A 26,386-nucleotide genomic window follows, 5' to 3' on the forward strand; every position below is an offset into this window, starting at 1 on the left:
TGTCTGAAAAACCACAATGTGGCTATTAGGATTCTGCTAAGTACAGAGTTTGCTAAAAGCAGCCAATTATCAGGCCTAAGGAAAGTGCACTGACTAGGAGCGCTGACTCCACTTTCCTTTAGATGATGGAACTCCAGTATTCACCATGACAAAAATTCTAACAATCGCTTGTTACTATGTGTGAGCAATTGTGCTTGATGCTTTAGATAGACTTTCTCAAATAATCCTCACAATGACCTCAGCAATAAATGCTATTATCTCTTTTCTACAAATGATGAAAACCTCCTAAGGTTACTCCCTTATCCAGTGGGAAAAAAGAAATCTAACTGATGTCTATCTGACTCCAAATCCTGTGTTCCTGACCAAGGGTCGACCAATGTGGCAAACAGGCCAGCCAAATCCAGTCCACTGCCTATTTCTATAAAGTTTTACTGGAACACAACCACGGCCACTTGTTTAGGAACTGTCTATAGTTGCTTTTGCACTACAATGATAGAGTTGAGTAGTTGCAACAGCATGGCCCAAAAAGCCTAAAATATTGACTTTTTTTTTTTTTTTTTCTTTTTTTGCCTTTTCTAGAGCCGCTTCCTGCGGCATATGGAGGTTCCCAGGCTAGGGGTCTAATCGTAGCCGTAGCCACCAGCCTGTGCCAGAGCCACAGCAACGCGGGATCCAAGCCGCGTCTGCAGCCTACACCACAGCTCACGGCAACACCGGATCCTCAACCCACTGAGCAAGGGCAGGGATCGAACCCGCAACCTCATGGTTCCTAGTCGGATTCGTTAACCACTGCGCCACGACGGGACCTCCTCGACTGACTTTTTACAAAACAATGTCTGATGACTCCTGCTCTTCATCATTTAATACAGTGAATTCAGATTTTATATTCCTATTTTTTTAAAAAACTCAACAGGGACTTGTTATCCCTAAGTGTGGTCAGATCCAGAACACATCTGCATGGCAAATAGAATATAAACACTATGAAAACCAAAATATTTTGCCTGGCAAAACTGCTATCATATCAGAATTGTGGGTGACTAAAAATGCCATCAGTAGACTGTTCCTATATCCTCACCTCTCATATTCTTCCGCGGCACTGGCGACTTGCACGAAGAATTCATCTAAGCCTGTACCCAGCACAGCAGACACACCCACCACCTGCCAAAAGCATCATTAATGTCACTGGGGAAACAACTGCATATTGTTAAACTGTGTACCTTTTTTGGCCCAGTTTCATAAAATCTTCATAAACGAGATTGGATACTTTAAGAAATCTCTGGCTAAGAATGAAGCTAAAAGAAGAAAAAACAGCATGCCTACTCTAAAGTCAAGGAAATAAGTCTATGAGAAACAGAAAACTGAAAAAGATAATTAGGACCAAGCAAGGAGCACTTCTTTTTATCTATTCCCTATCAAATCAAACCAGTCTGTTTTCTATAAAAAATCAGTATCTCAATGTCTTTACTTGGGCAATTAACATATTCCCTGCCACGCAAGTTCACTTTTGCTTACACAAATTTTACCCTTCCTTCAAAGCACATCCATATATACTGTATCCCCCAAAATCTCTCATTCCAAAAGTGATCTACCCACTCTACCCCACCATCACCAGGTCCAACCTGTAATCTTTCTTAAGATATCACAATATATGTTACTACAATATATCATGTTTCAACTCTGTGTTTAGCTCATCTCTCCTAAGTACACCACAAATCTCTAAGGGTAGGATCCCTATCATAAAACCTTCAGGGGCTTTTTTTGGTTTAGTTTTTGGGTTTTTTTTTTTTTTTTTTTTTTTCCCTTTCTTGGCCCACACCTGCAGCATATGGAAGTTCCCAGGTTAGGGGTCAGATCAGACCTGCAGCTGCCAGCCTACACCACAGCCACAGCAACACGGGATCCGAGCCGCACCTGCAACCTATACCACGGCTCACAGCAACATTGGATCTTTAACCCACTGAGTGAGGACAGGGCTCGAACCCACACCCTCATGGATACTAGTCGAGTTTGTAACCCACTGAGTCACGACAGGAACTCCAACTTCTAGTCTTTTATAAGCAATGCCTTAAAAACTTTTCAAGAGGGGAGTTCCTGCCATGGTGCAGTCGTTAACAAATCTGACTAGGAACCATGAGGTTGCAGGTTTGATCCCTGGCCTCGCTCAGTGGGTTAAGAATCCCGCATTGCCGTGAGCTGTGCTGTATAGCTCACAGACGCAGCTCGGATCCCACGTTGCTGTGGCTGTGGTGTGGGCTGGCGGCTACAGCTCCGATTTGACCCCTAGCCTGGGAACCTCCATATGCCATGGGAGCGGCCCTAGAAAAGGCAAAAAGACCAAAAAAAAAAAAAAACACTTTTCAAAAGGTAATGAACTACCTTTCCTTTTTCTTATTTTTCAGCTGCATCTGCAACATATGGAAGTTCCCAGGCCAGAGATCAAACCCAAGCCACAGCTGTGGCCTACACTACAGCTGTGGCAACACCAGGTCACACTATGTTAGGCCAGGGATTGAACCCACACCTCCACAGCAACCCAAGCCACTACAGTTGGATTCTTAACCCACTGCGCCACAGCAGGAACTCCTGAACTTCCTGTCTAAAACAGGTTCAAAGACAGCCCTTTGGGTCAAGAGGTTATCTGGAGAGAGTGACGGCATAAGCAGGAGAGACAGTTTACCCTGAGTGAGCTGTAAAACTCATCTAACACCAGGCTCATTGAACGAGTCAGGTTACTGACGTATGTAGTCTCTTGATTCAAGGCATCTTGGAAAGCCTCAAAATCCTGCATCCATTCCACTGCAAAGCTGTGATCAATGATGTCAGTCTGGAGCAGAGAGAAGTCAACTATCAGCAACCAGAAATGAGATCAGACAATGGAAAAAAAACTTCTTCAGTAAGTGGTGACAGCAAAGAGCAATCATTCATATATTTTCTTTATCTGCTTCCCCTGTTTCCTCTTCCACTCCAACAAGCCACTAACTCTATCAGGCCCAAAATTACTTTGGAAAAGAAATCGGTGATAAATATTCATTCAATTTGATTGAATCCATTTCCTAGCAGTGCTCATGACTTTGCTTCAGGTTAGTGTGAATCTGTCTCCAGCATCTGAAATAATTCTTCTCACCTACCCAAACTTCTAATAACACAAAGTTCTGATGAAAAAGAAATATTCAGTCACAACAAGAAGAATCTACTTACTTTATTCATGACCACAATAAAAGGCAGCTTGGTTTTGTACAAGATGCTGAAAATCAAACATCAAGGCATTATTAGTAAAAGCACTTAAGCTCTTGCTTGCCTGTGAGCCGTCTGATGGAACTGAGTTCAGATTCTAAATACAGGTATCGATTCTTACACAGCACTCACATTTTCTCCCCTCCTAAGCAGGAAACCACCACCACCATCAAGCAAACACCACACATACACACTCTCTCTCTCAGAGTAATAATGCTTTGGTACTGATCCTGTGTGTGTTGTTTACCAAAAAATTGTCCTTTTTTTAAGGGCCACACTCTAGGCATATGGAAGTTCCCAGGCTGGGGCTTGAATCAGAGCTGTAGCTGCTGGCCTACACCATAGCCATAGCAACTCGGGATCCACTCGACGCCTGCAACCTACACAGCTCTCGGCAACGCCAGATCCTTAACCCACTGAGTGAGGCCAGGGATCAAACCCACATCCTCATGGATACTAGTCAGGGTCATTACCACTAAGCCACGATGGGAACTCCAAATAATTGTCTTTTAAACCATTAATATGAAGACAAAATCATACCATCAAACATTAGATTCTATTTGGACTAAGATTTCTTGTGTCTAACAGGAAGGGACATTCCTTGTCATATCAGAAGAGACAAGTCAGGGAGTTCCCGTTGTGGCACAACAGAAATGAATCCAACTAGGAACCATGAGGTTGAGGGTTCAATACCTGGCCTCGCTCAGTGGGTTAAGGATCCGGCGTTGCCGTGAGCTTGGATCCCCCATTGCTGTGGCTGTGGTGTAGGCCGGCAGCTATAGCTCCGATTAGACCCCTAGCCTGGGAATCTCCATATGCATGGGTGTGACACTAAAAAAAAAAAAAAAAAAAAGAAGAGACAAGTCAGGGTGACTACTTTTGCATACTCCCAAAATAAAATTCAGTGTTAATAATGGCCTGCTTTGCTCCTCAGTCTAATGCACTAACATAGGCTAGTGAAACATGTCTTTCCCCTCCTAATGGCACCACCACACTTAGGGAAACACGTACATTTAGAATTATGGGGAGTTCCCGTCGTGGCGCAGTGGTTAACGAATCCGACTAGGAACCAAGAGATTGCGGGTTCGGTCCCTGCCCTTGCTCAGTGGGTTAACGATCCGGCGTTGCCGTGAGCTGTGGTGTAGGTTGCAGATGCGGCTCGGATCCCGCGTTGCTGTGGCTCTGGCGTAGGCCGGTGGCTACAGCTCCGATTCAACCCCTAGCCTGGGAACCTCCATATGCCACGGGAGCGGCCCAAGAAATAGCAACAACAACAACAAAAAAGACAAAAGACAAAAAAAAAAAAAAAAAATTATGGATGAATGTTTTTATTCACAGTCTTTCCTCATGTTATAATTTCACTCTTCCTATCACAACACAGAAAAAAAAAAAAATCACTTAGACCAGGGGACTCTAATCTATTCAGAACTGGATTTCTTTCAACTGGGGACAACTACCAGAGGGTTCACATTCATTCATCACCGACTCTGTAACAAACAAGGAAGGAGGATGAGAAGGTGCTGCTAGAGAATGCCAATGGTATACGTGCTTCTTTTCCCTCCCCAACCCAGAGCCACTAAAGGCAGTGGCGAATCTGAATGAGTACAAATCTAGGGGCAAGGACTCAGCACTGAACAATGAAGGAAAAACGGAGACGTCGCACTTTGACATAACACTGTGCCCAGTCATGATGAATTACCTGCAGGCATAGAGCATATTGGACATGAAGGTCACTGGATTGGTACTTCGAGAAGTGTCCATTACGTAAACGACAATCGTTGGAAACGAGGATGCCTAAAGCCACAAAATAATCAAAGCTTTAGTCAGACAGATTTTTGACCTGTCCCCAAACTCTTTTCCTACCTTCTGTCGCAAGGAAAAACCACATGAGCAGGCGTGCAGAGCGCTATGTCTCTATCCCTAGGATCCCAGGCCATAAGTAGAAGCGTCTCCTGTCTGGCTCTCTACCTACTCTCTATACCAAGTCCTCGAATACTCACCAGGGCCTCAGTGATGATTGTCCCAGAAGCTGACCAGGTGAACACTTCAATCTGTCCAGGTGTGTCAATTAAGACATACCTGTGTCAAAAAAGCCATTAACAAAGTTTTTATTTATGCATTCTCAAAGATATTCCATCCCACAAAACAGGAACATCCAGAAGTTCCCTTGCGGTACAGCAGGTTAAGGATCCGGTGTTGTCACTGCAGTGGCTCAGGTCATTGCTGTGGCACAAGTTCAATCCCTGGCCCAGGAACATCCATATGCCTCAGGCATAGTCAAAAAAAAGAAACCAACAAACATTAACATCAGGTTATTGAAGATGGATATAACCTCTTCATACTGCTCAGTCTCCCTTTTTCCCATTGCCCTAAAGTGCACACCCCCTTCCCCCAGGCTTTGTTCAATGTCCAATGTTCAGGCCAATTGGCAGGGGCAGCAAATGATCACAGAGAAAACACACAGTTTAGAAACACACTGCATTAAAATGGGAGATAAGGGGAGTTCGCTGGTGGCTCAGTAGGTTAAGGATCTGGTGTTGTCACTGCTGTGGCGAGGGTTTGATCGCTGGCCTGGGACCTCTCACATGCCACAGGTATGGCCAAAAAAATTTTTTGACATGGCAGATAAGCAAAACCAGAGTAGAAATCTCTCAGGAAACAAACCAGTTACTTAGGGTGCCAGTGAAGAAAAATGGAGGGGAAGGAGGAAGAACAGGAAAGCAATAACTAAAAGAAGAGGGTCTCTTCCTGCGGGGATGAATCGTTCTAAAACTGATTGTGATGACAGCTATATAATTCTGCAGCGATACTAAAAGCCAAAGCACTGTACAATTTAAATGCGTAAATTGTATGGAATATAAACTATATCTCAATAAAGCTGTTTTTAAGAGCACAGATTGACGATTCCCTTGTGGCACAGAGGGTTAAGGATCCAGCATTGTCACTGCAGTGGTTTCAGTCACTGCCATAGCATATGTTCAATCCCTGGCCTAGGAACTACCACATGCAGTGGCTATGGCCAAAAAAAAAAGGCAAAGACCCACACATTATGCGGACAATTAACTGACAACAAAGGAGCCAAGAACATACAATGGAGAAAGGAAAGTCTCTTTGAGAAATGATGCTGGAAAAGAGAGACACACGCTAGAAAATGAAACTAGACCACTCCAGACACAAAAATTAATTCAAATGGAATGAAAGACTTGAATCTAACACCTGAAAGCATTAACTTCCTGCAAGAAAACACAGGTGGTAAGCTCACTGACATCTGTCTTAGTAAAGTTTTTGTGGGTCTGACTCCAAAGGCAAGGAAATCAAAAGCAAAAAGAAGCAAGTGGGACTACAGCAAATGAAAAAGCTTCTGCATGGCAAAGAAAATCATAATCAATACTAGGAGTTCCCGTTGTGGCCCAGTGGATTAAGAACCCAACAGAGTCTCCATGAGGATGTGGGTTCAATCCCTGGCCTGGTTCAGTGGGTCCGAATATGTAGACATTTCTCCAAAGAAGACATACAGATGGCCAACAGGCACATGAAAAGATAACAATCACTAATTATTAGGGAAATGCAAATCAAAACCACAATGAAATTATCACTTCACACCTGTTAGAATGGCTCTTATCAAACAGATAAATAACAAGTGCTCAATAGGATGTAGAAAAAAGGAAACTGTCATACACTGTTGGTAGGAATATAAACTGGTGCAGCTTCTATGAAAAACAGTAGGAAAATTCCTTTAAAAATTAAGAATGGGGAGTTCCCATCGTGGCGCAGTGGTTAACGAATCTGACTAGGAACTATGAGGTGGCAGGTTCGGTCCCTGGCCTTGCTCAGTGGGTTAAAGGATCTGGCGTTGCCGTGAGCTGTGGTGTAGGTTGCAGGCGTGGCTCGGATCCCACGTTGCTGTGGCTCTGGCGTAGGCTGGTGGCTACAGCTCCGATTAGACCCCTAGCCTGGGAACCTCCATATGCCGAGGGAGAGGCCCAAGAAATGGCAGAAAGACCAAAAAAAAAAAAAAAAAAAAAAATTAAGAATGGGGGGAGTTCCCTTTATGGCTCAGCAGTAATGAACCCAAGTAATATCTTAGAGACACTATAGATCCAATGATTCCACTTCTGAGTACTTACCCAAAGAATATAAAAACACTAATTAGAAAAAATATAAGATATATATATTTGGATAAAAAACCACACTAATTATTAAAAATAAATAAATGCACCCCTATGTTCAATGCAGCATTATGTGCAATAGCAAAGATATGGAAGCAGCCAAAGTGTCTACCAATGAACGAATGGATAAAGAAGATGTAGTTTATACACAATGGAATGCTATTTAGCTATATAAAAAAAAAAGAGAATAAAATCTTGCTATTTGTGACAACACGGATGAACCAGACGGTATTAGGCTAAGTAAAAAGAAGTCAGAAGGAAAAGGACAACTATCATGTGATTTCACTCATACATGGAATAATCTGAAAAAGAAAGGAAAGAAAGAAACGGAAGGAAAGGAATGGGGGCGGGGGAACCCCACCAACCCATCAAAAGAAAGCTCACAGATAACAAACTGGTGGTTATGAGAGGACAAAGTGGCTGTGGGTGGACAGAAGGGATGAAGAAGATCAACTGTATGAGGACAGATGGTAACGGGACACTTGGGGGTGACCACTGTGCAATGTACACAGAGGTCAAATTATGTGCACCTGAAACTTCCTTTTTAAAAAAAAGGCAAAAAATTTGAATAAACATGTCTCCACTTCTCCAAATATATACCAATGGCCAAGAAGTACACTAAACGAGGCTCAACATAATTAATCATTTAAGACATACATATCAAAACCACAATGTGATACTACTTCCCACCCACTAAGATGCTTCCAATCAAAAACAACAAGTACTGACAAGGATGTATGGAAATTGGAACCCTCAATACACTGCTGGTGAGGATGTAAATGGTGCCTGCAGCCACCAGGAGCGTGGAGGAAAGGAGAACCCAGGGACCGCTAATGAGCAGGGTGTTTCTCTTGGAGAGGATGAAAAATGATCTGAAAGTATGTCATTCTGATCAACACACAACTTTGTGACTATGCTAAAACCCACCAAATTATGTATTTTATTTTATTTTATTTTGCTTTTTCAGGGCCACGCCTGTGGTATATGGAAGTTCCTAGGCGAGGCGTCGAATCGGAACTGCAGCTACCAGCCTACACCACAGTCACAGCAACATGGGATCTGAGGCACGTCTATGACCTACACCACGGCTCATGGCAATGCTGGATCCTTGACCCACTGAGCAGGGCCAGGGATCGATCCCAAGCCCTCGTGGATACTCACTGGGTTCTTAACCTGATAAGCCACAAAGGGAACGCCCTGATACTTTTTAAATTAAAAAATATTCTCTCCAAATCATGTAAATTATATTAATTTTAACAAGGATTGGAAAGATATTTCAGAGACTTTAATGCCTACAATCAAGAGAAGGCAAGTGGATAAGTGAATGAGTCCACATTCATTTACCTCCTAAGAAGCCAGGAACATATTCCAACATGACTGGGGGCGGGATACTATTACATTGAGCTCTACACTGTAGAGCATCTTTTTTTTCTTCCTTTTTTCTTTTCACAGCCGCACCTGCGGCATATGGAAGTTCCTGGGCTAGGGGTAGAATTGGAGCTGCAGCTGCCAGCCTGTGCCACAGGCACAGCAACGCAGGGTCTGAGCTGTTTCTGCAACCTACGCCGCAGCTTGCAGGCAACACCAGATCCTTAACCCATTTAGCAAGGCCAGAGATTGAATCCACATTTCCACATACGCTGTGTCAGATTCTTACCCCAATGAACCACAACAGGAACTCCTACACTGTAAAGCATCTTAACTGTCTTCTTGCCCCCGATTTTTTCAGTTAACATAGTTTCATCTCAAATTATACCCTTTCAGAATTTGACAGCATCCCCAAATAACTTCAAAAAACTGAGAAACATTAGAACTACAAAGTATTAAACAGGCATTAGACTGAAACCACTCACTTAGATGTGTTCTGGGCCTTCTCAATGAATTTCATCACCTAAAAGAAAAAAATGCCAATTACAACAGGATCCAAGTTCAACAAGAAAATCACAGGGCTCTTTCCAGAGTGGCCCACCTCTTAGGCATCATAAACCACTGATTCTCTATGTTCTCCGCCTGAGGATACCAACTAACAGGCTCAGGGAACCAAAGAAACACAGCCACATCTGCAGACCCACAACATTCTGGAACACAGGGCAAAAACCTCAGGAGTTAAGATTTGATCACTGTCAGTAACAAGTTAACAGCCTGTCTCATTAAGTGAAATCAGGGTAAAAAGTTAATGGTTGCAAAACACTTTGTTTTGTTTTGTTTTGTTTTTTTTCTTTTTCAGCTGCACCCTCAGCATATGGAAGTTCTTGAGCCAAGGATCAAATCCAAGCCACAGCTGTGACCTATGCCACAGCTGCGGCAATGCCGGATCCTTAAACCCACTGTGTCACAGAAGCAACTCCTCCAAAAGACTCTTAAGGAAGTAGAATATGACAGAGAAAACCTAACAGACGACAACCACTTGTCACAAGTAAAAAGCCCATTATTGTTCCATGCCTCCATCTCACTCCCCATCCCTCCACCTTACCCTCAGGGTAATACTGCAAGCCAACAACAGTTCCAGAAGAGAACCCAGGGAGTTCCCGCTGTGGCGCTGCAGGATCAATGGTGTCTCTGTAGTGCCAGGACGCAGGTTTGATCCCCAGCCCAGTGCTGATTCCTGGCCTGGGAACTTCATATGCCACGGAGTAGCCAAAAAAAAAGAAGCCAGGCCTCTTGGGTGTCTGTTTTACTGGCTGCTGCAATTGTTCAATGTGAAGTCTCTCACTCTGGTGATCATCCTCTCACAGCCTCCTTCTCTGTCCATCAAAATGCCTCCTTATGCTCTATACTGACATGCAGCTGGACTGCCCTTCTTTCCCAGTGTGGTCAAGCTAAGGCATTTAAGAGTCACAGGTTTTGACACAGCCACGTCTACATAAATAAAGACATACCTGATCAAATCTGGTAGCAAAGAGATTGAGTGAGGTCACTATGCCGCCGTTCGGTCCAAGTCCATACCTAGACACTAAGTTGAGGATTTAAACTGCTTATAGATCAGTTTAAGTGATAAAGTTCATATCTAGATAATCTGGCACCCAAAAAAGCACATTACATTAATGTTCCATTGACTAGTATGTACCACAAAATCTTACTTAACCCCACTGAGAAACATTCATTATTGACATCTAGCTCACTCATTGGTAACATTTAGGGATGGCCATGCAAAATGGAACCAAAATGGAACAGAGAGATGTGTCAGGCAGTGACAGCCTGATAGCATTAACCATGAAAACCATCTCTATACCACCCCTTGCACTGGTCTTCCTACTCATTAAACCACCCGTGGATTAGAATTAGTCTTCTTACCTAGACTTACCTACAGGAAAAGTAAGTCAATTCACACAGCAAATGGACTAAGAGTTGATTCTACTAATCTTTGAGTTTCCCAGTCTAAGAAGATGATGGCCAATGGATGTATGGACCAGGACAATATTATCTTCTAGGACCCAGACACACCCCCAGCCAGCCTCTCATTCTCCATGCTCTCTAATTACAGCAGCCTGCTGTTTGAGACAATGGCAGAAAATGGAACTCACAAGCTGAGCGAGGATTTCTAATCACCTACAATGCCTCTCCCCATATTCATCCTCCCTCCTCTCCATAAAATTACTTGAAAGCGATCAAGTGCTTTTACTGGCATATTTCACAAAGAAAGGCACAAACACTTTTTCAAAGCCACACAATATATGGACTGTAACTAGCCAGGGATGAGCCAACCAAGCAGATGTGGAAAAGGATACTGTTTCATGACTTCTTTATACTTCACAGTGTCACGAATATCTGGGGGGAAAAAAAGAAAGAATGAGCTGGAATTTAGCACATAAGAAACAATACAGGAGTTCCCATCATGGATCAGTGGTTAACGAATCCGACTAGGAACAATGAGGTTGCGGGTTCGATCCCTGGCCTTGCTCAGTGGATTAAGGATCCGGCGTTGCCGTGAGCTGTGGTGTAGGTCGCAGATGCGGCTCAGATCCCGAGTTGTTGTGGTTCTGGCGTAGGCCAGTGGCTACAGCTCCGATTTGACCCCTGGTGTGGGAATCTCCACGGGCCGCAGGAGCGGCCCAAGAAATGGCAAAAAGACAAAAAAAAAAAAAAAAAGAAAGAAAAAGAAACAATACAATTTAAGACTCTCCACCCATAATATCTAAGCCACAGGTCTCTCAAGTCATCTCTGCTTTCTCTAAGGAAACAAATCAGTTTCTCTCTTAGCACCCGAGTTACTTTTCAAATCTGTTTTCTAAATTTTCAAGCTAAGGGAGTTCCTGTCGTGGCTCAGTGGTTAACAAATCTGACTAGGAACCAAGAGGTTGCAGGTTCGATCCCTGGCCTTGCTCAGTGGGTTAAGGATCCGGCATTGCCATGAGCTGTGGTGTAGGTCACAGATGCAGCTCGGATCCCACGTTGCTGTGCCTGTGGCATAGGCCGGCAGCTACAGGCCCAATTGGACCCCTAGCCTGGGAACCTCCATATGCCGTGGATGCGGCCCTAGAAAAGGCAAAAAGACAAAAAAAATAATAGAATAAATTTTCAAGCTAAGATCACAGAATTGTGATAATCAAAGAAGTAAGATCAGGAGGAGACTAGGAGGACAGAAGGTATCCTCTAAGTACCTTCCCTCCCAACAAGAAACTGAAACTAGCTTTTGAGGCTTCTGTTGTCAGTACTGTCTTCTAGCAATTTCTCCAGCTTCACACTGGTTCCCTTCCTTACAGCCAAGGATAACTGCTAAGTAACTGCCAATAAAAATGTTAGGCTAGGAGTTCTCTCAAGCTACAGTAAGGATGGTCTGAGACAAGGAGGAAAGTTATATACAATTTAAATACCTACTGACCACATTCATAGAAAAGGGGAGCTAAATCAAGAAAAAAGGTTTATTTCCTTACTCTTCGTTTACTGATAACAAAAGTAATACAGATAATATTTTTATAAAGGTTGGAGTTCCCATTGTGACACAGTGGAAGCGGATCCGACTAGGAACCATGAGGTTGTGGGTTTGATCCCTGGCCTCGCTCAGTGGGTTAAGGATCTGGTGTTGCTGTGAGCTGTGGTGTAGGTCACAGACATGGCTCAGATCCCTCATTGCCATGGCTATGGCCTAGGCCGGCAGCTGTAGTTCTGATTCGACCCCTAGCCTGGGAACCTCCATATGCCATGGAAGCAGCCTGGAAAAGGCAAAAAGACCAAAAAAAAAAAAAAAAAAAAAAGTACTAACTTCCGGTGCTAATATGAATAAATGCTAGGGATTTATACACAACGTTATAAATGTAATGAGCACTGTTCTACACTATAAATGAAAGTTGCTAAGAGTTCTCATTCACAAGGAAAACAAACTTTTTTTCTATTTCTTTAATTTTGTATCTATATGAGATGATAAATGTTCACTAAACTATGGTAACCACTTCAGGAGTATGTAAATCAAATCATTATGCTGTACAACTTCATCATATACAATGCTGCATATCAATTATACCTCAATAAAATCAGAAAAAAATTATGTGGATGGAATTTAAAATTTTAAAAATTGATCTGTCCAGTAATATCTAACCAAACCTATCTAGCAGTCAGCAGACCTTCTCCATCAACTATTAGAGTTCCATCCTTTAAGTGAAACGATGGGAACTTTTTTTTCCCAAAACTCTTCCCATAATGATTTCTGCTTCTTAATACAAAGTTTTCCTTTATCAGCACTGGAGTACAAGCTTAATAGAATTAAAAAGAAACCAGTAGGGAAAAGCCTAATACCCAGGAATAGTCTGTGGAGATCAGGATGCCTAGATCCTATCAAGAATCAGGACTCTGCATCATATCCATTCTTAATCTTTTTTATAGTCAAGTCTGATGATAACAGGGAGGGAACGTCTCAGCACAACAACACATACAGGCATATTTACACACATTTCTCCATGTAACTTTGAAAGCAAACTACTGCAGTAAGCAAATTACTGTTCAAGACACTCATGCTCCAAACTGGAAGAAACTATAAAAACAAGGTTTATGTATCAGAGCCTGCTGAAGGATTTACAGCTTAGAAGCCAAAAGACTGACTTTCTGTCACTTCATTTTCCCAAATACCATAGTCTCACACCCTAAAGTCAAAGAGAGGTAATGAAAATGGTAGGTGATAAGGAAAGAAATTTAGAAAGGGGGAAGGAGTAAACAAAGAGAAAATGATCATCGGGAAGAAGCCTAAGGATGCTAGCAAATCCAAGGGAAATGCTAGACAACATCAAAAATGAAAGCATTTAAGCCTGATGGATAGGCTGACAGTTTTCCACTCTCTGAGAAACTTCACACCAGTTCTGGTACAGTTTACTCACCAATATTGGCAGGAAAGGGAACTTCATGCACAGCTGGGTCCAGGTTGATCACATAAGGTGGAGAGCCTTGACTATGCAGATGTCCGGTGAGCCTCTGCAGAGATATGGAGAGAGGGATAGACTGAGACCAAGAGGCATGATACAGAACCAAGAGAGAACTCCCACCCCTCTATCCAACTTACCAGAGGAATTTTGCACTTGCATTTCCCTCTACCTTAAATATCCACCTCTGATCTCCACCTCCAACAATCACTCTCAGTTGAATGCAACGTTTCTTCATCACACATCGTACTCTCCATCAAGTATTGACTAGGGGGGCGGGGGGGACGACGGGGTTTCCATATCTCCCACAAAACTTAAATTCCACCTAAGCGGGAACCTTGTTACTTCATTTCCGCTGTATCCCCAGTGCCTGACACACAGGAGGCACCCCAGATAGAATTCTTTAGGAATCTACACCGAAAGCCTGTGTGCTAGCACTGTATTACCTGCCAGGATTCCTTGTAAGCCTCTACCTTTGAGGAGTTGGCCGACAAGACAATTTCAAGTACGGTCATACCTCGTAGGCACTGAGGGGGCTCAGAAAGAGGCTAAATGAACCCAAGTGAGGATCTGAGAAGGGTTCACCGAGGAAGGAACCGGAGTTGCTGGCAAGACCCTAAAAGCCTGGCGCCGGTACCCTCCAACTCCCCAGAGATCTCCCTCCCTTTCTCCCTGGCCTTACGCCCGCCACAGACAACTTCCACCGCGCCCCTACTCCGCCCGCGCCGTGTAGGTCACCTGTACAAAGGTGGTTTTCCCAGACCCCGCCATTCCCAGCACCAACAGGCACGCCGGAGCCCGGGGACCCCCGGAAGCTTGCGGCACCGTGGCAGCTTCGGGCGCAGCCATCTTGCTCCTGGCTCCGCCCACTCGACCATAGAGACGGTCGTAGCTAGAGAGACTCCCGCGAGGTTCGGGACGCTGAATGAGACTAGAACCAAACCGAACCGAACCGAACCAAACCCAACTGGCCCGGGAGGGCAGGACCAAGGGGAGAGACGTGCGCCTTAGTGTCTGTCCGTCCGGACCCGGATGGGGGCCCAACTAGGGACAGAGACGGGGAGGTGGAGACACTGGGACGACAACTGGAAGGGGTCAGCCCCAGAGCAGCTCACCGTCGTCGGGCGAGGCCTGCTAAGGACACAGCTGCGGACCCCAGGCGGGTGGGAGGACAGGGGACCCCCGGGCTCACACAGTACGAGAGTCAAGAGAGGGCGTTTTCCTGCCGACCCGCTGCGAGCAGGAAACCGAGCCGCGGGAGAACCAGCCGCTAGGGCTGGTCCGGCAGCCGAGGAGGTTAAGCGGCTCAGAGCTGGACAGGCCAGGACCCGGGCTGTATGCGAGCCCCGGAGTTGCTGGGCCGCTCCGAGACCTCCAGAGACCCGTCGGGAGAAACTGGGAAAACCCTCTAGACTGCGACGCGGTGTCCGCGTGTCGCCGGCCCCCGGCTCTAGCGCTGGCTCCCTGACGGCCTCCCCAAAGGAGCTGCGCCGAGGCTTGGGGGAGGAACGTTTGGTTGCCGAGTTTGTCAAGTAGGTACTGAAGGAGCGCATCCCTCCCCTCAAAGCGCCTTGGGCACCCGGAAAGGTGGTGGAAGAGCCGAGCCCTATGCCCTAACTCCCGACCGGCCAGATGGCTTCTGCGGCCCTTCGGAGTGCCTGTAGTGTGCAGTTAAGCCTTGAGATCTGGGTTTCAAGCCCAGGTTCTGCCACCCGCTGGCGGTGTATATTGTGGCCAGGCCACTTAAGTTCTCTAAACCTGTTCTCTCCTCTTTACATTTGAGATACTACCTCGCAGGGTTGCGGTGAAGGCGTAGTGTGGGTTGTAAACTACACTCTCAACGTCTTTACCCTTAGTCCTATTCCCGATGCCGGTGCCTTGTGTGAGGAACATCATAGGTGCTTCCAAATATTTGTTTTTTATTGTTGTTTGTCTTTTCTAGGGCCGAAGCCCTGGTATATGGACGTTCCCAGGCTAGGGCTCTAATAGGAGCTGTAGCTGCCAGCGTATGCCACAGCCACAGCAATGCCAGATCCGAGCCGCGTCGGCGACTTACACCACACACAGCTCACGGCAATGCTGGATCCTTAACCCACTGAGCAAGACCAGGAATCGAACCCACAACCTCATGGTTCCCAGTCGGATTCGTTAACCCCTGAACCATGACGGGAACTCCAGGGCTCCCAAGTATTTGGGATGTGGAGGTACAGGTGTGCATTTTTAAGATTCTTTCCTAACTTTTCCTGATGGGGGAATGTCTCGCTTGTTCTTCCTTCAGATTGGCTGAGGACTCCAGTAGTTCCCTTCAACCAGATCTTCGCTTCCTAAATAATTTTCTCAAGCCAGAGAAGCTAACAAAGAGAGAGAAGAGGTTTAAAGAAAAGGCAATAGTAGAAATGATGAAGCTGGACAAGCAAATCAAAGAAACTCAAATCCGGCTAGAACCTATAATGGGGGATACTAGGCAGCTGCTTGCAGAAAAGGCACATGTCAAGAAGGAAAACCAGTTCTTTCTGGAATACCTGACCAAGCAAACAGAGGAGTGTAAAGAGCGAATTGAGAAGCTGTGGAACGACTATTTACACCAAAGTGGGGAGATTGAACAAAAGAGACAAGAATTAGCCTCTAAATATGCAAAGAAAAAATCAGAGCTTAAAACAGAGCTCCTGCAGAAGGAAAAGATCCTGTCCAACTTGAATCAGCAGTTGGAGGCAATGAGGGACATTTCCATAGTAAAGGAGAACCAGGAGAGAGAAATTCGGACACTGCAGCAGGAGATAAAGAAAACCCAGGCTGAGACAGCTGTAAAGAAACAGGCTGTACTGGTCCAGTTCTTCCAGGAAAAAGCATTACTGGAGGCACAACTGAGCGAGCTAGACGCAAGGCAGTTGGGAAAGAGACCAACAAAGGAGCTGAACAGCAAGAACCAAGCCTTAGAGAAGGCAGCAAAGCAGTATGCTTCCGAGTTCCATGGTAGCATCAACAAACAGCACCAGCGGTTACGGAAGGAACTACCACAGCTAATTCAGAAATGCCAGAAGTTGGAGGCTACTCACAGCCATTTAAAGCAGCAGCAGCAGCTGCTGCAGCAGGAGCAGTGGTACCTGGAATCCTTAATCCGGGGAAGGCAACGACTCCAAGAAAGGCGTAATCCATGCCCAAGACAGGGTGTTCCAAAGACCACACTGAACCCTGCCCTGGGCACCAAGTCAAGGATGCATCCAAAGTAATTTCTAAAATAACACTAAGTCAGGACTAGAACAAGGGTTTTTAGGTGCTGCATAACATAAACCTGGTTAGGAAGCCTTTGGGATCTCAGGTTGCTGTGGTAAAATAGCCACCATGATGTGTTAATGTGAAGGATTAGGTGCTTTTTCCAGCAGTGGTGCTAGATTATTTACTAGACTGGCTTCCCTTAGAGTTAGGTTTTTCTTTAATTAGGTCTTGGTAATAAACAGGTTCTTCCTCACATCTCCAGATAGCCCCCTATCATTTGCCGAAAATCCACACGTGGAAGAAACTAACTACCTTAAGAGAACCACCTTGAGGAAGTGAGAGGAAAACAGTTGTGTGATGTGTTTCACCTATAGCTAAATTAGGTTTCTTTATAGAAAAAGCCCCCCCTGCCCCAAAGTATAGCATTTCAGATGGTTACATTCTGCTTTCTGCTCCGTAAACAACCAACCTCAGTGTAACCTCACTCCTTTGGCCACCTTCACAGACAAAGGCAAGGTGTTTTTAAGCTCTTTGTAAAGTCTGTGCTCGTGATCAGTTGGCTGCTTCTATAGTTTCCTATGATTGAAAAATACTCTAGTAACAGCAAGTGTAATAAGCCGTAGAATGACTTTCTCTCTGATGCTCAACCCATACAATTTTAGCTTTGTGTGAACTGAGAAGATAGGATGTATGCATACCTGGTCAGGTTTTCTGTGGAGAAATATCTCTAGCCTGAATGAGGTGACTGAATGCTTCTGCCTGTTTCAGGAAACTATATCAAAAGAAAGTTTTCATATATTTGGAGAACTTTTAAAAGAGTCTTTTGCCATCTCTTTCCCCAGCAACATCCTAAATTCTAAGATGACATGTAAGATGATAAAACATTCACTAGAGTACCTTCACTTTAGGTCTCTTATTACATTTTCTTACGACATAGGCAGTTATTAGTCCTTTTGTTATTCACATTACCCTACATTTATGCCCCTTCAGTAGAACTAGGAATAGTATTTTAAATCAATATAGACCTTTAGGGCGGTTATATTTATGTCCCTTCAGTAGAACTAGGAATAGTATTTTAAACTAGTATTGACCTTTAGGGCACTTAGGACATACTGATGATTAGATCAGAGGCTTCTTCAAATGCTAAATTCTGGTACAGAAATATAGCCTCATATGTTTACATTGCTCCTCTATGAGAAAACATAGTCAATTTTATGTTTTCCAGAAATTGTCGGTGATGAAAAACTTCATCATAATTTTCCCAGATTTGTTTTCTTCATATGTAAAATGAATTCTTGTACAATTAGATTCCAAAAAGGATTCTGCCTCAATGTGCCTTTAACTTTTAGCTTTAACAATTTTTCTGTTTTATGCGTAATGTCTTAATTCTTAAGTTTTTCCTATTGAAAATAAAAAACTGATGGTAATATACCCAATGGCTTCATTATTGTTCCAATGTAATGTACTTTCTACTTCTTACCAACTCTGCATGTCTGCTTCATACTTCAACTGCGTAAAAATGCAGTTTTGGTGCAAAAAGTAGAATATTAGGTAGCACATTCTACCTTAACCTGATTCAGTGGACCTGAAAGTATAGACAGCGCATTCAAAAACATGGTATCCAAGATACACTTGAAACCCCCATTCTGTTGATGCAAAAACCATAGGAAAGTATGTGACTAAGGATGATAAGGAGTTGGAAAACAGGAGGGGTGAATTTTATTATTCTGCTGTTAATTCTCCCTCCTGCCAGTGCTACCCCAGTGATCTCATTCAGGAGTGAATAACCTCCATCCTGTCTCAGTTTATTTTGGATTCCTCTCATCCCAGATAACGGATCTGATCTGGTGCACTGTTTCTGGCTGTCCCTTTGAGAAGGAGGCCTCTGAGGGCTTGAAGATGGGTGAGTCATCTGGTAAAGTCCCCCGGAAATTCTTATCAGCAAGCCAGCAGCAAGTTGGCCAACTAGGATCTTAGTCTACTTTTTGTCTGCTTTCCTATGCCAGAAAAGAGAGGGTGATGTTACAGAAAGTGCGTTAAGATGGAAAAGACTTCTGAGGTGAAATTTAGTTTAAGATTTAAATGATAAAATGAAGCCTTCAATATAAAAATTGGGGAAGAAAACATTGCAGGCAGAGGGAACATGGGAAGTTTAGTAGGATTAAGAACAGACGAGTCAGGCATTCCCATCGTGGCTCAGTGGTTAACGAATCCGACTAGGAACCGAGGGGTTGCAGGTTCGATCCCTGGCCTTGCTCAGTGGGTTAAGGATCCGGCGTTGTCGTGAGCTGTGCTATAGGTCGCAGCCGTGGCTCAGATCCCGCGTTGCTATGGCTCTGGTGTAGGCTGGTGGCTACAGCTCCGATTCGACCCCTAGTCTGGGAACCTCCATATGCGGTGAGAGCTGCCCTAGAAAAGGCAAAAAAAAGACAAAAACAAAAATCAGAAGCATCAGTGTGGCTAAGCATTATTAGGTAGGGAATGGCCAGAGAACACAGGTGGAGCTGAGGCAGATGAGACTAGGAAGGTTAATGGTGGGAGCAAGCAGGCCTTGCAGGACAAGGTAAAGGGAATGGCTGTTACTCTAAGTGCACCAGGAAGACATTAGGCTTTGAGTAGGTGAATGAGGTCTGATTTATAATATAAAAACCTCACTACAGCTCTATAGGGAGTGCTCCAAGCCAGTGAAAAGCAGAAGAAATCCAGTTAGGGAGCTCTTAAAAAGGCAAGCGGTGATGACTATTCGGAATGGAATGGCAAACATGGAGGTGAACAGAAGAGAGAGGACGCTTAGGGTGAGGGAAGATGAAGCAGGAGTAAAATTCCGCAAGCGGCTTTTTGAAGAAGGAGATGAGCAGAGTATTTTCTCTTTCTTGTTGGTGTGAACTGATTTATTAAATGAAGCATTTCAGACATACCAAAAAATACGTAACACTCACTATCCATTTGGAAAATAAGAACTTACCATTCACTCTGGATCCCAGAAGCACTGCCTAAATTTGGTGTTTATCATGCCTATGCATGCTTTCATGCTATTTTTCTCTATTTTATTAAAATACAAATCTAAGTACTATATTTGTATAGTCTATATAAATATACTTATATTCCTATATACCCATAAACAATAGAGAGCATTGTTTTTCCATGTTTTCAAACCTTCCACAAATGGGATTCCTGATGTATCGTGTAACTTGCTTTTCTCAAACCTTATTTTGGAGATGTATTCATGATACAAGAAGACCTGGTTCATCTGACAGCGGTATCGTATACCCAGGGATGACAACCACAACTAACCCATTCTCTGATGATGGACAAACAGGTTATACAGGAGACTGGGCTCACGAAGAGTCATGATATTGTATCATGTCTCAAAGAATAGACATATTTTGCTCATATTACAGTCTCAAATACGTAGACCTTCCTGTTGGTAAACAGTGTTTCTTGGGGTGAGCCAGGAAATCAGCATCTTCCATGTGATGCTCTACCATGCCCTAGAGTGGCCTTATCGTCTACATCTAGCTGGAAGAAGGGGAAAGAAAGCATGGAGGTGACACCCATCACTTCCACTCACATTCCAGCGGAGAGAAGTTAACTGACTGCCCATCACCACAGGGGAATTGGGTGGACAGCTGGGAAGCGTATTCTAGCTATTTCTCCTGTAATCCTGTAACTCTGCAAGATGAAGCCAATTTTGCTGGACAGCCAGTAGTGTCTGGTACAGGATGTTTCCTGTATGTATTGGAAATTAGATGGTAATATCATTCTTGTGGGTATCTACTGGAACACTGGGCAACAGGAGTTTCTCTGCCTAGACCTAGATGTGAAACTGCTGAGTCTTCAGGGCACATCTTCAATTTTAAGAGCTCTTGGCAATTCATTTTAAAATGGATTATACCAGTGTCTATTCCAAACCATGCAGGGAGTTCACACTGCTCCAAAATCTAGTTACACCTGAAACAGTCCAAATTTGGTGAGTATTACTCTAATGAATTTGGTTAAAAAACTAAAAAACTCAAAAATAAAATTAGGATCATCTCCAATGAGTCCTGCTGATCCCTTGCTCAGGTAGGAAAAATAAAAGGATTGCCTGTGAGGGCCCTGGATGAAGACCGGGCAAGTTTAACCTCAAACCAAATAGGCACATATCTGAGTTATTGGGAGTTCAGACACTGCAATATGAATTTCACAATAAAGTGAGTTACCTGGAATTTCTGCTGTGACACAGTGGGTTAAGAATCTGACTACAGGAGCTCCCGATACGGCTCAGTGGGTTATGAACCCAACTAATATCCACGAGGATGCCAGTTTGATTCCTCGCCTTGCTCAGTGGATTAAGGATCTGGTGTTGCCACAAGCTGCGGCGTAGGTTCGGATCCCTCGTTGCTGTGGCTGTGGCATACACTGGCAGCTACAGGTCCAATTCAGCTTCTAGCCTGGGAACTTCTGTATGCCATAGGTGTGGCCCTAAAAAGCAAAAAAAAAAAAAAAAAAAAAAAAACCAAACAAAAAACCTGACTGAACAGCTCAAGTCACTGAGGAGGCACATATTCAATCTTCAGCTTAGCACAGTGGGTTAAAAGCTCTGGCACTGCCACAGCTGTGGTGCATATCACAACCGCAGCTCAGATCTGATCCTGGCCCAGAAACTCCACATGCCAGAGGGTGGCCAAAAATAATAAACAGAGTCACCTGAAAGTCATACAAAATGTATGTTAACACGACACTGTAGTCTATCTATTTAAAGTGTGCAATAATACCATTATGTCTAAAACAACAGTGTACATACCTTAATTAAAATTGATATGTATAAAGGGAAGTGCAATAAAGAAAGGCATGTGCGGATGCACTTGAACCAGCAGATTTCAGGAGATAAAGAACCACTGAGACAACTGCATGTGTTACTTCTTCCAAACTCATTCCCATCTCTAGTCATCATCGGCCCCCCACACGCTGGCAGCAAGAAGTCAATGAACAACGAGAAACATCATTCTAACACAGAGTCATTTATTTTTCTTGCCATTGCCAAATATTCCCCAAGTCTTACTCACCAGAAATTAACAGAGCTTCTCCATTTTCCTCCCTGACCATCCTCATGTACGGAAAGGGCTTTAAGGGAGCAACTGCCAACGACAATGTCGAGTGGATAGACCATGTCCTTCCCTTGTTTCAAAACTACCTGTTCTGGCAGTATCCCAATCAGGTTTCAATGCTCCTGTGTTTGAAAGTGGTCTTCACAAAAGCCCACATTTTAAGGCTACATGGAGGAGCACAGAGAACAGAGTTAAAAGTGGTCACAGCCTTTCAGAATTTGAAAAGGTAGTACTGGGCCATATTAGGGTTAAGGGTTTCTGGCTTTTTACGTGGCGGGAGCCACAAAAATTGGCAAGAATACAGAAGACTGATATTTATGGAAAAGGGGAAGAGAATCCAGGAATACGACAACAGAGCGGCTCTAGCCAATGCTCCAGGGAAAATGCCCAACAGATACTACCAGGTAGGCATGAGGTTCAGAAAAAGAACTCTTTCCAACTCCAGATAAATATCTACACCCGGGGTCAACGTCTCAGGCTAGAAAGAGGACAGAACACAACATCTAAAAAAGAGGGGCGAGGACAATCTTCTCAGCAAATTCAGAGACAGACTTTGGCTAAGGGGAGAGAGGCGGACTTAACGGAGCACAGACGAACGAGTCAGGTCAAGTCCAGGGGAGAAGGGATGGGCACCTTGGCTACCGACCTGGCGGCAACACCAGCAATGTCACGGCTCTGTGTCAAACAGCGGGGGCAACGTGCTATCTCTCAATCCTCAAAACTGTGGGGGCACAACAAGCTGCAGGACGTCACTGGTCGCAAGCACAGAGGAGGACGCCTCACGCCCAGGAAAGCTGAGGCGGTTTTTATTTCTGCTGCTACTTACTTCTTTCCAGTCACTTCACATGTGGGACACGTTCCTCCTAAGGCTGCATTTCATGCCTGTGGGTTTAGTTACTCACTGCCACCGGGGACAAAGCATTTGCCAGGAAAACCTGGGTCCAGAGGGTCTAGCTTTTTTATTCTATTTTCTCACTTTCAAGCCTAAAACCATATTGAGACGACAAAGAGTCTCCAAACATGCTGTCACCCAAGCAGACAGGAGCCTCATTACAGGAGTGACAACAGTTCTAGGTTCTAGGCGTGTTATATCACAAACACAAAGTGATAAATCGGTATGGTTTTAAAAAGTTAATTTGGAATTGTTTTATAAGATAGATGATGGTGCGACGACAAAAATCAATGGAGCTTCCAAGAATATTCTACACCCCAGGATGGAAAGGACAATCAAACAGTTTTCTTAGTCTTGTACAGAGGCAAGAGGGGCCTAGAGTGGGCCTTGAGGGGGAGCTCTTTGGGCAAGATAAGAGAAAAACAAGAGGACTGCAATGAGAATAGCAGGAAAAGCTACCAAAAAGGATCGGGGGTGGGGGTGGGGGTGGGAGGGGGCAAGTGACTCAGGAGGGAAAACAGTGAAATTTACACAGGAGGAAGGAGCTGAGAAAGTCACAGCCTTACACAAACAGCTGGAAGAGAAACTTTCTCTTCACTTGTCCGGTGACTCAGGCCTCCCGGCAAGGTCCCCGTGACCACAGCATCCCATCCACTCTCCCGGGAGTGCTTTCACTCTGCCTGCCTGCCTATTTCTTTCCTCGTTTATGATTCGTCTTTGGGGGCTTGACCTTCTGGAGCTGTGCTGGCTCCTGCTCTGGTTCTTTACAGGACGTCGCTACTAGCAGTTCCTCCTGACTCCTCCTCTGATCCTTGCCTGCTCTAAGACTCAGCTCTGTCTCAGGAAGCTCAAGGCCAGGCTGCTGCCGCCTTCTTAGAGACCTTCGGCTCCTGTGCTGCTGTCTCCGCTTTTCCTCTTCTTGCTGCCGCTGTTTTATCTTCATCAGCTTCTCGAAGCTTTTGGTCGTTGTTGGGTTTACAACAAACCAGTCCTACAGAGGCAGAACAGAAACATGATCCAGTCAAAATATACTATATTTTGCACTAGGAAGCAGCATGGGAAGATTTTCTTTCTTTCCTTTTCTCTCTCTTTTTTTGGGCCACGCCAGCAGCATGTGGAAATTTCTAGGTCAGGGATCAAACCCACACCACAGCAGTGACCCAAGCCAATGCAGTCACAATGCCAGATCCTTAACCTGCTGAGCCACAAGGGAATTCCTAGGAAGATTTTCTTAAAGGCATGATTAGGGCAGAACACAGTAAGAAAGAAACAGATATGGGACCAGAGCTTAGACCTGTGTCTTTTAAACTGGAGAAATTCGGTACAGAGCAGTCGTTACAAGCATTTCTTATGTTAAGACATGACTTTGGGAACTACAATAAGGGATCTACAAAGTCTGATTACTTAGCATAATCCTACCCGTTCCTTTCCTTTTAGAATCTCCTCATGAGGAGGTCCCATCGTGGCGCAGCAAAAACAAATCCAACTAGGAACCATTGGTGGGTTAAGGATCCAGCATTGTTGTGAGCTGTGGTGTAGGTCGCAGACACAGTTCAGATCTGGTGTTATGGTGTGTGTAGGCCAGCAGCTGTAGCTGATTGATTTCTTAAACAATATGGGAAAATAAGATGGAGAAACTTCTAGACCTGCACTGCCCAAAGAGACAGTTACTAACCATGTGTGGCTAATAAACCTCTTGAAATGTGTCTAATCCAAATTGAGATATGCTTTCTATGTAAAACACACAAAATTTCAAAAACTTAATATGGAAAAAAGTAAAGTATCTCATTAATAATTTTGTATTGACCACATGTTAAAAAAACAGTATTTTAGATACATTGGCTTAAATAAAATATGGTATTAATTTCACCAGTTTTCGTTATGCTTTTTTATTTTTGCCATTTCTTGGGCCACCCCCGCAGCATATGGAGGTTCCCAGGCTAGGGGTCGAATCGGAGCTGTAGCTGGCCTAGGCCACAGCCACAGCAACGTGGGATTCAAGCCGCATCTGCGACCTACACCACAGCTCACAGCAACGCCGGATCCTTAGCCCACTGAGCAAGGCCAGGGATCGAACCTGCAACCTCTCAGCTCCTAGTCAGATTCATTAACCACTGAGCCATGACAGGAACTCCAGTTTTCTTTATACTTGTGAAAAATGTAGTTAGTAGAAAAATTATGAATTACATACATGGCTTACATCATCTTTCTATTAGATATTGCCACTCTAGATTAAAATAGACAATAAATAAATTAATTAGACAAATGTAGTATGTGACCCTCTTGAATAAACCAAATCTGAAATAAAATAATGAGATAGGGAAATAAAAAGGAGTGGAGATCTACCTATCTATCCATCTATCTATCTATCTATATATATTGGGGCTTTTTTTTTGGCTGTGCCTGTGGCATATGGAAGTTCCCAGGCCAGGGATCAAACCTGAGCTACAGCAGTGACCTGAGCCGCTGCAGTTACAATGCTGGATCCTTAACCTGCTGTGCCACAAGGGAACTCCAATGAGTGGCTATATGTTGATATTAAGGAACCTTTCCTAAGTTTTTTAGGTGTGATGTTTTGTTACAGTTATATATATATATAATTTTTTTTTCTTTTTCTTTTTTTTGTCTTTTTGCCTTTTCTAGGGCCATTCCTGCAGCATAAGGAGGTTTCTAGGCTAAGGGTCTAATCGGAGCTGTAGCTGCCGGCCTATACCACAGCCACAGCAATGCTGGATTTTCAACCCACTGAGCAAGGCCAGGGATCAAACCCACAACTTCATGGTTCCTAGTCAGATTCGTTAACCACTAAGCCAGGATGGGAACTCCAGTTATAGATTTTTAAAAGTCCTCCTATTTTTGGACACACAGATTGAAAGTACTGACAGCTGACATGAGATATGGAATTTGCTTTAAAATAAATCTTTTAGGGACAATAAAAGTGGATGTGATTATAAATGAAACAAGATGGGCTATACACTGAGCTGTTCATTACATTACTCTGTTCACTTTCACATGAACATTTTTGCTTAAAAAAAAAAAAATTAGTGTAAGAAAATGAGGCAGAAAGGGAGAAACAAGGCAAAGCTGTATACTGAACAAATGCTTGGGACCAGGTCCTAAACCAAGTGAAATTGGTTGGTTTCAACTTTTTAGGAAGAAATCGGAGAAACAGGTGAACTTATACAAAGGCCAGGATTTGTCCGAAGATAATTATCTTTCAAATACTTCCTGAAGCATAAAATGGTACAGAACTATAAAAAAAAAAAAAAAAAATACCAGGATTTCCTTCCTGAAGAAACCTCAGATATGGAAAGGGATTCCCCAAACTTCAACCAGTAAAGCAACAGGAACCACACTGGATGACACTTAACTAAAGCTCACATTGCTAAAACCCATTAGATCTGAGGGCAAAGAAGAGCCGCGGGCACTTGCTAT

General features: G+C 43.9%; 3 protein-coding genes across 20 annotated transcripts in view; 1 reads left to right on the forward strand and 2 right to left on the reverse strand.

Annotated features, from left to right (window-relative positions):
• Positions 1–14,614, reverse strand: part of GPN1 (GPN-loop GTPase 1) — a 27,508-nt gene extending 12,894 nt beyond the window's left edge. For both annotated transcript variants that reach the window (XR_014842462.1, XM_003125289.6), the window contains exons 1-10: positions 14,492–14,614; positions 13,712–13,805; positions 11,132–11,171; positions 10,283–10,349; positions 9,257–9,294; positions 5,235–5,313; positions 4,934–5,028; positions 3,199–3,244; positions 2,678–2,824; positions 1,076–1,158 (exon numbers count right to left, since the gene is read on the reverse strand). Coding sequence is in view for 1 of the 2 variants with exons in the window: in XM_003125289.6 (XP_003125337.3) it covers positions 1,076–1,158; positions 2,678–2,824; positions 3,199–3,244; positions 4,934–5,028; positions 5,235–5,313; positions 9,257–9,294; positions 10,283–10,349; positions 11,132–11,171; positions 13,712–13,805; positions 14,492–14,602 (800 nt within the window). In the remaining variant the exon portion in view is untranslated. The remainder of the gene's footprint in view (positions 1–1,075; positions 1,159–2,677; positions 2,825–3,198; positions 3,245–4,933; positions 5,029–5,234; positions 5,314–9,256; positions 9,295–10,282; positions 10,350–11,131; positions 11,172–13,711; positions 13,806–14,491) is intronic.
• A 15-nt stretch (positions 14,615–14,629) lies between these two features.
• CCDC121 (coiled-coil domain containing 121) lies at positions 14,630–18,400 on the forward strand. 2 transcript variants are annotated; one of them, XM_003125283.4, is made up of 2 exons: positions 14,630–15,285; positions 16,032–18,400. In XM_003125283.4, exons 1-2 carry the CDS (start codon positions 14,786–14,788, stop codon positions 16,981–16,983), a joined length of 1,452 nt encoding a protein of 483 aa, XP_003125331.3. In that variant the 5' UTR covers positions 14,630–14,785; the 3' UTR covers positions 16,984–18,400. The 2 variants fall into 2 exon arrangements, with proteins under 2 accessions (XP_003125331.3, XP_020943335.2); XM_021087676.2 differs by having other exon boundaries at positions 15,149–15,289.
• Positions 18,401–21,953: 3,553 nt separating this feature from the next.
• Positions 21,954–26,386, reverse strand: part of ZNF512 (zinc finger protein 512) — a 33,414-nt gene continuing 28,981 nt past the window's right edge. For all 16 annotated transcript variants that reach the window (XR_014842448.1, XR_014842444.1, XR_014842443.1 and 13 more), the window contains one exon: positions 21,954–23,942. Coding sequence is in view for 9 of the 16 variants with exons in the window: in XM_085019853.1 (XP_084875979.1) it covers positions 23,640–23,942 (303 nt within the window). In the remaining 7 variants the exon portion in view is untranslated. The remainder of the gene's footprint in view (positions 23,943–26,386) is intronic.

The sequence above is a fragment of the Sus scrofa genome, chromosome 3, assembly GCF_054392235.1.
Source record: "Sus scrofa isolate SSC_HxYL_T2T_F1_AM1 chromosome 3, Sscrofa_HxYL_maternal_Yorkshire_Landrace_v2.0, whole genome shotgun sequence".
In the NCBI taxonomy this organism is placed as follows: Eukaryota; Metazoa; Chordata; class Mammalia; order Artiodactyla; family Suidae; genus Sus; species Sus scrofa.

Coding starts and splice junctions, on each gene's coding strand:
- CCDC121 (XM_003125283.4), top strand. CDS start 14,786: ATGGGGGCCCAACTAGGGACAGAGACGGGGAGGTGGAGACACTGGGAC. Junction 15,286..16,031: donor TTGGTTGCCGAGTTTGTCAA/GTAGGTACTGAA, acceptor TTCTTCCTTCAG/ATTGGCTGAGGACTCCAGTA.